Raw genomic sequence first — 14,785 nt, 5'->3', positions numbered from 1 at the left:
TTTTTACCTTCATGCATAGAATACATACATACATTACAACCATTTTAAGGCTAAGTTTAAATATGCATGATTTGACAGCACTCATGCGTTTCTGCATTTGCTTATGCTTTACTATACGTTGCACTAAAAAGGAACCATTCATTGGAATGGGTTGCTTATTGGATCTAAATTGCATCAAAGAAGTGCATGACGCTTTTTCAAAATAGCGCCACACCAAAACGCATGGTACTTTGTTACCATGTGTTTTTTTTTTTTTTTCTTGTGATTTCTCACACACAAAATGATGTACTTTTTTGTGTGCTAAAAGAACACCCGCAATTTTGAATGCGTTTCTGTAATGCACAAGTGTGAAAGAAGCACAAAAGTGATCAATCTATATATCTATTACTTTGTAACCATCTTTTTGTCTATGTTTCATCACCAGGGAGCGTAGTTACGAATGGAATCCTCCAGGAGGTCATGGTTCCCCTAATAGACCGCAATACGTGCCAAACATATTACAATGAGGGAAGTTCTTACAGCATTCAGTATGATCAGATTTGTGCCGGCTACAAGGAGGGGGGAAAAGACTCCTGCCAGGTGGGTAACACCAAGATCATTCCAGCATGGCTTTTTAGGCCTGGATTTTTTCACAGGAAGCAGAATCAATGCATGACATCAGTTAATGTGACACTAAACTCTATTTTTTTTTTTTTTTTTTTTTTAGTAAAAAAGAGGTTAAACCTACCTGCTCTTCAAGGTCCATTTATATAGGATATAATATATATATATATATATATATATATATATATATATATATATATATATATATATATATATAAGGGACCAAAAGTAATGGGACAATTGGCTGCTCAGCTGTTCCATGGCCAGGTGTGTGTTATTCCCTCATTATCCCATTTACAAGGAGCAGATAAAAGGTCCAGAGTTCATTTCAAGTGTGCTATTTGCATTTGGAATCTGTTGCTGTCAACTCTCAATATGAGATCCAAAGAGCTGTCACTATCAGTGAAGCAAGCCATCATTAGGCTGAGAAAACAAAACAAACCCATCAGAGAGATAGCAAAAACATTAGGTGTGGCCAAATCAACTGTTTGGAACATCCTTAAAAAGAAAGAATGCACCGGTAAGCTCAGCAACACCAAAAGACCCGGAAGACCACGGAGAACAACTGTGGTGGATGACCGAAGAATTCTTTCCCTGGTGAAGAAAACACTCTTCACAACAGTTGGCCAGATCAAGAACACTTTCCAGGAGGTAGGTGTATGTGTGTCAAAGTCAACAATCAAGAGAAGACTCAAGAGTGAATACAGAGGGTTCACCACAAGATGTAAACCATTGGTGAGCCTCAAAAACAGGAAGGCCAGATTAGAGTTTGCCAAACAACATCTAAAAAAGCCTTCACAGTTCTGGAACAACATCCTATGGACAGATAAGACCAAGATTAGCTTGTACCAGAGTGATGGGAATAGAAGAGTATGGAGAAGGAAAGGAACTGCTCATGATCCAAAGCATACCATCTCATCAATGAAGCATGGTGGTGGTAGTGTCATGGTGTGGGCATGTATGGCTGCCAATGGAACTGGTTCTCTTGTATTTATTGATGATGTGACTGCTGACAAAAGCAGCAGGATGAATTCTGAAGTGTTTCTGGAAATATTATCTGCTCATATTCAGCAAAATGCTTCAGAACTCATTGGACGGCGCTTCACAGTACAGAAGGACAATAACCCGAAGCATACTGCGAAAGCAACCAAAGAGTTTTTTAAGGGAAAGAAGCAGAATGTTATGCAATGGCCAAGTCAATCACTTGACCTGAATCCGATTGAGCATGCATTTCACTTGCTGAAGACAAAACTGAAGGGAAAATGCCCCAAGAACAAGCAGGAACTGAAGACAGTTGCAGTAGAGGCCTGGTAGAGCATCACCAGGGATGAAACCCAGCGTCTGGTGATGTCTATGCGTTCCAGACTTCAGGCTGTAATTGACTGCAAAGGATTTGCAACCAAGTGTTAAAAAGTGAAAGTTTGATGAATGATTGTTAATCTGTCCTATTACTTTTGGTCCCTTAAAAAGTGGGAGGCACATATACAAACCGTTGTAATTCCTACACCGTTCACCTGATTTGGATGTAAATACCCTCAAATTAAAGCTGAAAGTCTGCGGTTAAAGCACATCTTGTTTGTTTCATTTCAAATCCATTGTGGTGGTGTATAGAGACAAAAAGATTAGAATTGTGTCGATGTCCCAATATTTATGGACCTGACTGTATAAATATAAATATATATATATATATATATATATATATATATATATATATACACATACAGTGGGGACAGAAAGTATTCAGACCTCCTTAAATTTTTCACTCTTTGTTTTATTGCAGCCATTTGCTAAAATCATTAAGTTCATTTTTTTCCTCATTAATGTACACACAGCACCCCATATTGACAGAAAAACACTGAATTGTTGCCATTTTTGCAAATTTATTAAAAAAGAAAAACTGAGATATCACATGGTCCTAAGTATTCAGACCCTTTTCTCAGTATTTAGTAGAAGCACCCTTTTGATCTAATACAGCCATGAGTCTTTTTGGGAAAGATGCATCAAGTTTTTCACACCTGGATTTGGGGATCCTCTGCCATTCCTCCTTGCAGATCCTCTCCAGTTCTGTCAGGTTGGATGGTAAACATTGGTGGACAGCCATTTTTAGGTCTCTCCAGAGATGCTCAATTGGGTTTAAGTCAGGGCTCTTGGCTGGGCCATTCAAGAACAGTCACGGAGTTGTTGTGAAGCCACTCCTTCCTTATTTTAGCTGTGTGCTTAGGGTCATTGTCTTGTTGGAAGGTAAACCTTCGGCCCAGTCTGAGGTCCTGAGCACTCTGGAGAAGGTTTTCATCCAGGATATCCCTGAAAACCCCCACAGCATGATGCTGCCACCACCATGCTTCACTGTTGGGACTGTATTGGACAGGTGATGTCCAATACCAGTGCCTGGTTTTCTCCACACATACCGCTTAGAATTAAGGCCAAAGAGTTCTATCTTGGTCTCATAAGACCAGAGAATCTTATTTCTCACCATCTTGGAGTCCTTCAGGTGTTTTTTAGCAAACTCCATGCAGGCTTTCATGTGTCTGGCACTGAGGAGAGGCTTCCGTCGGGCCACTCTGCCATAAAGCCCTGACTGGTGGAGGGCTGCAGTTATGGTTGACTTTCTACAACTTTCTCCCATCTCCCGACTGCATCTCTGGAGCTCAGCCACAGTGATCTTTGGGTTCTTCTTTACCTCTCTCACCAAGGCTCTTCTCCCCGATAGCTCAGTTTGGCCGGAAGGCCAGCTCTAGGAAAGGGTTCTGGTCACCCAAACGTCTTCCATTTAAGGATTATGGAGGCCACTGTGCTCGTAGGAACCTTAAGTGCAGCAGAGATTTTTTTGTAACCTTGGCCAGATCTGTGCCTTGCCATAATTCTGTCTCTGAGCTCTTCAGGCAGTTCCTTTGACCTCATGATTCTCATTTGCTCTGACTTGCACTGTGAGCTGTAAGGTCTTATATAAACAGGTGTGTGGCTTTCCTAATCAAGTCCAATCAGTATAATCAAACACAGCTGGACTCAAATGAAGGTGTAGAACTATCTGAAGGATGATCAGAAGAAATGGACAGCACCTGAGTTAAATATATGAGTGTCACTGCAAAGGGTCTGAATACTTAGGACCATGTGATATTTCAGTTTTTCTTTTTCAATAAATCTGCAAAAATGTCAACAATTCTGTGTTTTTCTGTCAATATGGGGTGCTGTGTGTACATTAATGAGGAAAAAAATGAACTTAAATGATTTTAGCAAATGGCTGCAATATAACAAAGAGTGAAAAATTTAAGGGGTTCTGAATACTTTCCGTCCCCACTGTATATATATATATGCACAGTATCTCACAAAAGGTCCCCCCACAGCCCCTTACATTTTTGTAAATATTTTATTCTATCTTTTCATGTGACAACACTGAAGAAATGACACTTTGCTACAATGTAAAGTAGTGAGTGTACAGCTTGTATAACAGTGTAAATTTGCTGTCCTCTCAAAATAACTCAACACATGGCCATTAATGTCTAAACCGCTGGCAACAAAAGTGAGTACACCCCTAAGTGAAAATGTCCAAATGGGGCCCAATTAGCCATTTTCCCTGGTGTCATGTGACTCGTTAGTGTTACAAGGTCTCAGGTGTGAATGGGGAGCAGGTGTGTTTAATTTGTTGTTATTGCTCTCACTCTCTCATACTGGTCACTGGGAGTCCAACATGGCACCTTCTGGCAAAGAACTCTCTGAGGATCTGAAAAAAAGAGCTGTTGCTCTACATAAAGGTGGCCTAGGCTATAAGAAGATTGCCAAGACCCTGAAACTGAGCTGCAGCATGGTGGCCAAGACCATACAGCGGTTTAACAGGACAGGTTCCACTCAGAACAGTCCGCTCCATGGTCAACCAAAGAAGTTGAGTGTACGTGCTCAGCGTCATATCCAGAGGTTGTCTTTGGGAAATAGACATATGAGTGCTGCCAGCATTGCTGCAGAGGTTGAAAGGGTGGGGGGTCAGCCTGTCAGTGCTCAGACCATACGCCCCACACTGCATCAAATTGGTCTACATGGCTGTCATCCCAGAAGGAAGCCTCTTCTAAAGATAATGCACAAGAAAGCCTGCAAACAGTTTGCTGAAGACAAGCAGACAAAGGACATGGATTACTGGAAGCATGTCCTATGTTCTGATGAGACCAAGATAAACTTTGGTTCGGATGGTGTCAAGCATGTGTTGTGGCAATCAGGTGAGGAGTACAAAGACAATTGTGTCTTGCCTACAGTCAAGCATGGTGTTGGGAGTGTCATGGTCTGGAGCTGCATGAGTGTTGCCGGCACTGGGGAGCTACAGATCATTGAGGGAACCATGAATGCCAACATGTACTGTAACATACTGAAGCAGAGCATGATCCCCTCGCTTCAGAGACTGGGCCGCAGGACAGTATTCCAACATGATAACGACCCCAAACACACCTCCAAGATGACCACTGCCTTGCTAAAGAAGCTGAGGGTAAAGGTGATGGACTGGCCAAGCATGTCTCCAGACCTAAACCCTATTAAGCATCTGTGGGGCATCCTCAAAACAAAAGGTGGAGGAGTGCAAGGTCTCTAACATCCACCAGCTCTGTGATGTCATCATGGAGAAGTGGAAGAGGACTCCAGTGGCAGCCTGTGAAGCTCTGGTGAACTCCATGCCAAAGAGGGTTAAGGCAGTGCTGGAAAATAATGGTGGCCACACAAAATATTGACACTTTGGGCCCAATTTGGACATTTTCACTTAGGGGTGTACTCACTTTTGTTGCCAGCGATTTAGACATGAGTGGCTGTGTGTTGGGTTATTTTGAGGGGACAGAAAATTTACACTGTTATACAAGCTGTACACTCACTACTTTACATTGTAGCAAAGTGTCATTTCTTCAGTGTTGTCACATGGAAAGATAGAATAAAATATTTACAAAATGTGAGGGGTGTGCTCACTTTTGTGAGATACTGTATAGACCCACATACATTATTAGGGCTGAATTATTGACCAAGCCAGGGTCTAAGCAGACCAGCTATATTCTACATGTCAAAAGGATAGCTGCGTTTTTGCTATGTTAATTTCATGGAAGACCACCTTGGCCCTTGCACTCCACAATCCTTTGCAAATTTGCCAGTCAAATGGAGGTGATTAGCAAAGTTGCAAAGGATTGTGGAGTGCAGGTGGATTAGTCAGACATGAAAGGAATCATAAAGATCAAGAAGCACAAGTAAAAATGTTTATGTCTTTGTGTAAGAATGCAATTAGGCCATTAACAATGAATGGAAGTATTTAATTATGATAACTGAACATCAAAAGGGGTCATTAGTATTTATTGTTTATGGTAAATAGCATTCTTCAAATGGTAACTTGTTCATCTAATTAGTAGTAAAAGAATGCAAGTTAGGGAATTTCTGAACTTTGATTAGATTTTATGACTGCAGCTGTCCATGGCCAAGAGGCATTATCTGTCACCCACAGTGGGGGGCGCAAACGAACTGAAAAATACTAAAACAAAAACATCAAATGCAGCCTCACTGCACCCATCATATGCAGCTTCACTGTGCCTATCATATGCAGCCACTGTGCCCATCATATACAGCCACTGTGCCCATCATATGCAGCAAACTGTGCCCATCATATGCAGCCAACTGTGCCCATCAAATGCAGCCAACTGTGCCCCATCAAATGCAGCCAACTGCGACCCATCAAATGCAGCCAACTGTGCCCCATCAAATGCAGCCAACTGTGCCCCATCAAATGCAGCCAACAGTACCCCATCAAATGCAGCCAACTGTGCCCCATCAAATGTAGCCAACTGCGCCCCATCAAATGCAGCCACCTGTGCCCCATCAAATGCAGCCAACTGTGCCCCATCACATGCAGTCACTGTGCCCATAATATGCAGACTCTGTGCTCATCAAACACAGCCAACTGTGCCCCATCAATTGTAGCCTCTGTGCCTATAATATGTAGCCACTGTGCCCCGCCAGCCCGCTGTCTGCCCAGCACTTACCCCATCGTGGTGGCGTGTCAGGCAGCTGGTCAGGCAGTTAGCAGTGGGACGGTAGCATGGCAATCGATGCAGGGCTCCTCCGTGTGTGTCTTCTTCCTGTATTTCTTGACGCCAATGGGATCGCCTCTGCCTTCAGCCAATCAGGTGCCCAGTATTATATCCGGGCCTCCTGATTGGCTGAGAGGCGGTTCTGTGTTAGCAAAGCAAATATTCATTTGTGCCCATCAAATGTAGCCAACTGTGCCCATCAAATGCAGCCAACTGTGCCCATCAAATGCAGCCAACTGTGCCCATCAAATACATGTATTTGGTTATGATAGATTGCTCCTAGGGATCATCAAAGATTTGGATTTTTTTTTATAACCTAACCCTGACTTGTACTTCTCAACAACATTGTCCCTTACTTGTTTGGAGAGTTCCTTGGTCTGCATGGCAGTGTTTGGTTAGTGGTGCCTCTTGCTTAGGTGTTGCAGCCTCTGGGGCCTTTCAAAAAGGTGTGTATATGTAATGACAGATCATGTGACACTTAGATTGCACACAGGTGGACATTATTTCACTAATTATGTGACTTCTGTAGGTAATTTGTTGTACCAGAGCTTTTTATGGGCTTCATAACAAAGGGGGGTGAATACATACGCACATGGCAATTATCAGTTTTTTATTTAGTTTTATGTATATATAGTTTTATAATTTACTTTACCAACTTAGACTATTGTGTTCTGACCCATCACATATAATTCAGATTAAAAAAACATTGAACTAAAGGCTGTAATGTAACAAAATAGGTAAAAAGCCAAGGGAGGTGAATACTTTTGCAAGGCACTGTGAAAAGGTCATTGCTCTGCAATCAGAAGAACAGACAACAGGATTGTTGAGTATAAATGCTCTTCTTTTGCTGGTCTTGTTTCTGACATTTTTTTTTTTTACTTGGCAACAGAGTTGCTTTAAGCAAGTTTACCAAATAAAAATTGACCTGGTTGCTAATTCTTAATGTTCTTGTGCAGTACCAATCTTATACCCATTTACGGAGTGCTCACAGGGCTGGTGCAAGGATTTTTTACACCCTAGACGAGATCTCATTTTGCAGCTCCCCCTTGGCTCCACCCTTGACTCCACCCCTCCATAAGAGTGGATCACAGTCACTGATGGTGTGGTGGAAGATGTTGATTGCATGGAAAAGTTGTTTCATTCACTTTCCTGACACTGAATATTTTGCATGGACTTTGTCTCATCTATATTTAATTATTTTTTCTTGATGTCACCATTTTTAATATGAATGGTTGTCAATATTTATTTGCATAACTATTCATGGCATAATATGTTGAAGCAAAAAATCCCTACCTGTAGTGGGAGGGCACATTGGATGTTTACTACACGAATTCATTATCATTAGTGAGTGTATCATCATAAATCACATAAGTTTTTACATTGATTCACTTCTATATTGTATTCAGTATATTTGCCATTTAGCGCCACTATTTCCATTGGGGATCAGTCATTTCATTAGTTTGTGTGATTACACATTAATGGAAAATGCAAATGCTAAGACTGAAACATTTTGTTGAATTATCCTGAACAGATAGACGTTGGTGCAGCTGATGATTATTTATGTCTTACAGGGTGACTCAGGAGGACCTCTGGTGTGTAAGGTCCAGGGCGTATGGTACCAGGTTGGAATTGTGAGCTGGGGAGAAGGCTGTGCATTATACAACTACCCCGGGGTGTATACACTGGTGACAGCCTACCAAACCTGGATCAGTACCTATCTGGACGTTACATTCAATTATGTGTCAAATTTCCCTACACCAACGAGTCCATGTGGAAACCTTGTAAGCAGCACTGTCTATGCATACACCAGTGTTCCTATACTAACAACGACATCTGAAGGTAGTGTCATTTTATCATCAAATACAACTGAATAATGCATTGTTATAACTGATGTAGACAAGTGAGTGACCCCCCCCCCCAAGCCTTTCTCAAAATCACAGGATAATCCTGGTCCAAACTACTCTTTCTGCTAGCACTAATATAATGGAAAACTTCCATCTCAGCTGACCTAGGCAATGGGGTTGATTTACTAAAATAGTAGACATGATTGGATGATTGAAGTCAGCACAGCTTCCCCTCATCCACAATGCTAATTCAAAAAATTATTTCTTTATCGTACATCATGGGACACAGAGCCTTAAGTAAGAACTTGATGGGTTATTACCACCTTCAGGTGATTGACACTGGCACACACTAAACAGGAAGTTGCCTCCCTATATAACCCCTCCTCCTACCAAGTTTTTTTCGCCAGTGTCTAAAGTTTTGGTCACGAGTGAAGATGTTCTCTGAAATTTGTCAGTCCCTAAGGGACCAGTTTAGACAGGCCCTTAAAGAGGTCCCTGCACACAGGCCCATGATTTGGCCAAACTACCAAGGGCGCTATGTTTTGTCATGAAAGACTATTCACCAGGCGGCCCGCCTTGCGCTTGTGCTGGTACAATTGCGTAGGACCCTGTGGTTAAAAAAAAATAAAAATTGGTCAGCCGAAGCACCGTGCAAAAGGCTTCTGACTAGTTTCCCTTTTCATAGGGATCGACTAGGATTTGGTCAAATACATCCAAATGATTTCTAGTGGAAAAGGTACTCTTTTGCCCAAAAGAAAGTATAAACATCCTTCGTTTAAACTGACTCCTTCCCCTGCGCCAGAGGCATCCGCCTCTAGGCAGTGGCAACAGCTTCTAGAGGAAAGCCTCAGGGTCAGGCCCAGGCACAGAAAATTCAGCCCCTGTATACATGACTGAAAATGCATTTTCCTCCGCCCTGCGGGGCCTAGAAGGAAAATTAGCGACTTTAATCGCATCCACTATCCAAAAGGGTAGGAAGCGTGTTAGATCCCCCTCCCCCACCTTAGACCCCTTATCAAGGGAACAGTGGGTAGAGGATGAGGGGTTACCCTCAGGTGATCAGGAGGAAAAGCAAACCGATTACTCTTCTGAGGAGGAAAAAACAGTAGATGAACCTATTTTCAACCTCGCAATCTGAGAGATTGCTGGTACACTCTCTTACAGAGATGGTTCGTGCCTCTTCAAGCTACCTCTAGCAGAGTCAACTGATAGTTCTATTTCCTCTTTAGGTTCTTAAAACCTTCACAGCCTTTTCATGCGTTTCCTGTACATGCACAGATCCACACAGAAAAGCAAGGTTTGGGGGTTTTATTTAACAGACCAATTCTAGATCTAAAAAATCTAAATCAGTTCCTGAAGATCCGCTCCTTTCGATGGAGTCGATCAGGTCAGTAGTGTCAGGAGAGTTAGTAGACCAGACTATGTGGAATGCACAGAGATAACCAAAAACGCATGAAAAGTGAATAGTGATGATATTTATTTAAGATAGGTGATAATTAAGAAAATACAAACAGTCCACAACCAACCCAACAAACCCACCAACAACAACAACAGTATATACAGCAAGGGCAGTACCAAAATCACAGATTTCAGCCAGGCCAGGGTCATACACAGCAGATCAGCAGAAAGACAAGGGATGTTCCAGAAACATAAACATTTAGCCAGGCCAAGGTCATACACGGGAGATCAGTAGATGAGGGACTGGGAACCAACAGGACAGGGAGTGTACGGATCGGGCTGAAGGGTAAGGAAAGGGTACAGGAACACAGGAGGGACCGGGTCAGGATAAGCACGGAACAGGGTCAGATGCAGGCTCAGGATCGGGTAACAGGGTCAGGGCTCAAGGAGAGAGATACCAAGGCAAGCATGTGAGGGCTTGCCGGGTATTTATGGGACTGACAATAATTGTCTTCATGTAACACTTGAGCGCAGGGAGTGTTGTCTGCTCCATACTGCCAGGATCCATCCGCTGGTGGACATCAGTACTGCGGCCAAAAGATGAAATAACACCAGCAGGGAAAGATTCCCCTGACAGTTCCAAACTGCCAGGAGACACCTGCTGGTGGACCCCAGTACTGCACGCCAAATGATATATCTTACCAGCGGACGGACCCTTTCCTGACAAGTAGTTTCTATCCTACAAAGAGGAGAACTTCTGGCGTCTATCAACATCAGGGATGCATATCTGCATGTCCCTATATTTCCCGCTCACCAAAGGCTTCTGTGGTTCAAAGTAGAACAACAGAATTCAGTTTGTTGCCTTGCCCTTCGGGCCAGCTACAGCACCCAGGCAGCATTGAAATATTGCTAATAGACCAATCGGTGGCTTGTTTGGAGCAAAGTGTACCCATTACAACCAGTTACCTGGAAAGTCTGGGTTGGGTTTTCAGCATAGAGAAGTATTCCTTAAAACTGCTTAAAAAGCTGGAGTATTTGGGTCTGATCATAGATACAGCCCATAAAAAGGTGTTCTTGTCTCAGGCAAAAATCAACTCCATAAGAGAGTTGGTGCGGATGGTCAGGTCGAAAGGAGATCCCTCCATTCGCATTTGCATGAGGTTGTTAGGAAAGATGATGGCTTCATTCAAAGCAGTTCCCTATGCCCAGTTCCATTCGAGACTGTTGCAAAACAGTATTCTATCTGCTTGGAACAAAACAATCCAAGCTTTAGACTTGCCAATGCAGTTGTCCCCAAGGGTGTCCCAAAGCCTCAATTGGTGGTTACTAACTCAGAATCTGCTGAAAGGCAAATCCTTCAGACCAGTTATCCGGAAAGTGGTAACGACAGACGCCAGCCTTTCAGGCTAGGGAGCAGTACTAGAGAAGACAACTGTGCAGGAACAGTGGTCAAGATATAAGAGTCTTGCCCATCAATATCCTAGAGATTTGGGCAGTGCACCTGGCTCTGAAGGACTGGACTTCCAAGTTACGGATTGTCCTGTCAGGATCCAATCCGACAATGCCACAGCTGTGGCCTATATCAATCACCAAGAGTCTTGCATGCAGGCAGAGGTGAACCATATTCTATTCTTGGGCAGAAAGGAATATTTCATGCCTATCGACAGTCTTCATTTCGGGAATAGAGAATTGGCAGACGGACTACTTGAGTCGCCAGCAGTTATTTCCAGGGGAATAGTCTCTTCACCCCAACATTTTTCGGGCTGTTTGTCAAAGATGGGGGACTCCGGACGTAGATATTCTAGCATCAAGATTCAACGTGAAGTTAGTCAACTTTGTGTCCAGGACAAGGGATCTATTCGCATGCGAAACAGATGCGTTGGTGACCCTGTGGGATCAGTTCTCACTAATCTTTACATTTCCCCCTATTCAATTGCTGCCTGGACTTCTTTGCAGGATTAAGCTGGAAAGAAAGCCAGTAATTCTGGTAGCACCAGCATGGCCCAGTAGCTCATGGTATGCAGAAATCGTAAAGATGGCAGTGGAGGATCCATGGTCCCTTCCACTATGGCCAGACATGCTTTCACAGGGGCCGATATTCCATCCTACCTTACGAATGCTAAATTTAATGGCTTGGCTATTGAAACCCATATTCTGAAGAAACGTGGGCTTTCCGGATCAGTTGTCTCTACTTTAATTAATGCAAGGAAGCCAGCTTCCAGAACTATATGTTATAGAGTCTAGAGGGGTTATGTTTCGTGGTGTGAATCCAAGGGCTGGCACCCTCGGAGATATATCATAGGCAGAATTCTTGCCTTTCTACAATTAAGGGTAGAGATGAAGTTGGCCTTGAGTACTATTAAAGGCTAAGTCTCAGCTTTATCGGTTTTATTTCAAAGACCACTTGCTATACATTCTTTAGTCTGGGGTTTTATACAAGGGGTGATGCGGATTAATCAGCCAGTTAAATCACCTTTGAACCCTTGGGACTTGGACTTAGTTTTGTCAGTGTTACAAAAACAGCCATTTGAACCGATACAGCATATTCCCTTAGTCCTTCTGACAAGGAAGCTGGTGTTCTTGGTTACTCTATCCTCAGCAAGGAGGGTTTTGCAATTGGCTGCTCTTTCTTGTAAAGAGCCATGCTTGCTTATTCATGAGGACAGAGTGGTGTTACGCCCTTGTCCGCATTTTTTGCCAAAAGTAGTCTCAGGTTTTCACCTGAACCAAGATATTGTCCTACCATTGTTTTTTCCAAAACCATGTTCCAGGGAAGAAAAGTCACTACATTGTCTTGATGTGGCGAGAGCAGTAAAAGTCTATCTAAAGACAACTGCTTAGATTCAGAAGACTAATGTCTTATTTATTCTGCCAGAGGATCCTAAGAAAGGACAGGCAGCATTGAAATCCACTGTTGCTAAGTGTATTCAGCAAGTTATAATTCAGACTTATGATTTAAGGGATAAGATTCCCCCTTTTCAAGTCAAAGTGCACTCTACCAGGTGGGTTAGTGCTTCTTGAGCAGCGCATCACCAGGCCTCCATGGCCAGATCTGCAAGGCCGCAACTTGGTCTGCAGTCCATACATTCACCAGATTTTATCAAGTGGATGTAAAAAAGGGCATGAGGATATCACCTTTGGGCACAGTGTGCTGCAGGTAAACGCACAGTTTCTGGTTCTCTGAGGGGAGAAGAAACAAATCGTCTGTTCGCCCCTAGTGTTAACCCCTTCCCTGCCAGTGACATTTTTACTGTAATCAATGCATTTTTATAGCACTGATCGCTCTATAAAAGCCAATTCTCCCAAAAATGTGTCAAAATTTTCAGGTGTGTACGCCATAATGTCACAGTCCTGATAAAATTCGCAGTTCACTGCAAATACTGGTAAAAAAAAAAAAAATAATAATAAAAATGCCATAAAACTATCCCCTATTTTGTAGATGCTATAACTTTTGCGCAAACCAATCAATATACACTTATTGCGATTTTTTTTTACCAAATATATGAAGAAGAATACATATCGGCCTAAACTGAGGAAAAACATTTTTTTTTTTTTTGGAAGATATTTATTATAGTAAAAAATATTGCGTTTTTTTCTAAATTGTCGCTTTTTTTTGTTTATAGCGCAAAAGATAAAAACCGCAGAGGTGATCAAATACCACCAAAAGAAAGCTCTATTTGTAGGAAAAAAAGGATGTCAATTTTGTTTGGGTGCAACGTCGCACGACAACGCAATTGTTAGTTAAAGCGACACAGTGCCGAATGGCAAAAAGTGGGCACGAGAGGCAGAACAGGGATGTGTGTGTGTAAACACACGCATCTCTGTTCTGTAAGCGCAAACCAATATATGCTTATTGTGATTTTTTTATTACCAAAAATATGTAGAAGAATACATATCGGCCTAAACTGAGGAAAAAATTTGCTTTTTAAAAAAAAAAAATTGGGGATATTTATTATAGCAAAAAGTATTCTATTCTATTCTAATTGTTTCTACTATATTCTAGTCTGTTCTTATTTTCTATTCTATTTTGTTCTGTTTTACTCTATTATATTCTATTCTTTTATTTTCTGTTATATTCTTTTCTATTCTATTTTTTTCTATTCTATTCCTTTATTTTCTATTCTATTTGAAAACGATTAAAATTCAAAAACTTTTCGAATTCGAAAAGTTTTCGAATTTGAAAACTATTCGTATTTGAAATGGATTCGAAAAGTGTTTGAAAACTATTCTAATTCGAATTTCATCTGATTTTTTTTTATTCCCAATTCGTTTAAATTTGGTACTATTGTCATTCGGAAATTCGGATACATCCAAATTTCTGAAAAACGCAAATTCGTCCAAATTTCAATTCGAAATGAAACAAACCGCACATGTCTAATGGCCAAACCTGTGTCAGCCAAACATCTTTTTTGGGGTCCCAGGAGTACATTTACGTTTTTTTCTTCTGTTACCTAGAGTCAGCTGAGTCCCTCTATCAAGGCTCCCCCTCCATGTTGAGGTTATGGGGCCTCGTATGGTTCAGGAGGGGGAAGGGTTGCAACTACCCCCACCCTTTCCTGAGCAGCCAGGCTGCATATTTGGATTACGAGTCTAGTATGGATATCATGGGGGACCCCAGACATTTTTGGTGTGTATGTGTGTGAGGTAGCCTTGTAAAATCCATATCAGATGTAAAGGGGCTGCTATGAATTTTTTTCTTTTTTTTGGGAGCCGGACTCTACACAATTCTCTTTCACTCCTGCTGCCACAGCAAAAAGTACATTTGCAAAGACAAAACAATGAAGTCTAAATGCAACTAAATTGCTGGCTTAAAAAAAAAAAAAAAAGCAGCACATACTACACACCAAAGGTCCCCGAGTATACATAACAGGCCCTTATACAATTTTACCATCCGTT

The 14,785-nt window shown here is 42.0% G+C and overlaps 1 protein-coding gene across 1 annotated transcript in view; it reads left to right on the top strand.

The window, feature by feature from the left end:
- LOC141147934 (serine protease 33-like) overlaps positions 1-14,785 on the top strand; it is a gene marked incomplete at its 5' end in the record, with an annotated part of 82,082 nt that overhangs the window by 47,264 nt on the left and 20,033 nt on the right. Inside the window, 2 exons of the mRNA XM_073635094.1 lie at positions 425-579; positions 8,219-8,486. Of these exons, the coding sequence (XP_073491195.1) occupies positions 425-579; positions 8,219-8,486 (423 nt within the window). The remainder of the gene's footprint in view (positions 1-424; positions 580-8,218; positions 8,487-14,785) is intronic.

Source organism: Aquarana catesbeiana, linkage group LG06, assembly GCF_042186555.1.
Source record: "Aquarana catesbeiana isolate 2022-GZ linkage group LG06, ASM4218655v1, whole genome shotgun sequence".
NCBI classification, from domain to species: domain Eukaryota; kingdom Metazoa; phylum Chordata; class Amphibia; order Anura; family Ranidae; genus Aquarana; species Aquarana catesbeiana.
This window is presented reverse-complemented; position numbering and strand designations above follow the sequence as displayed.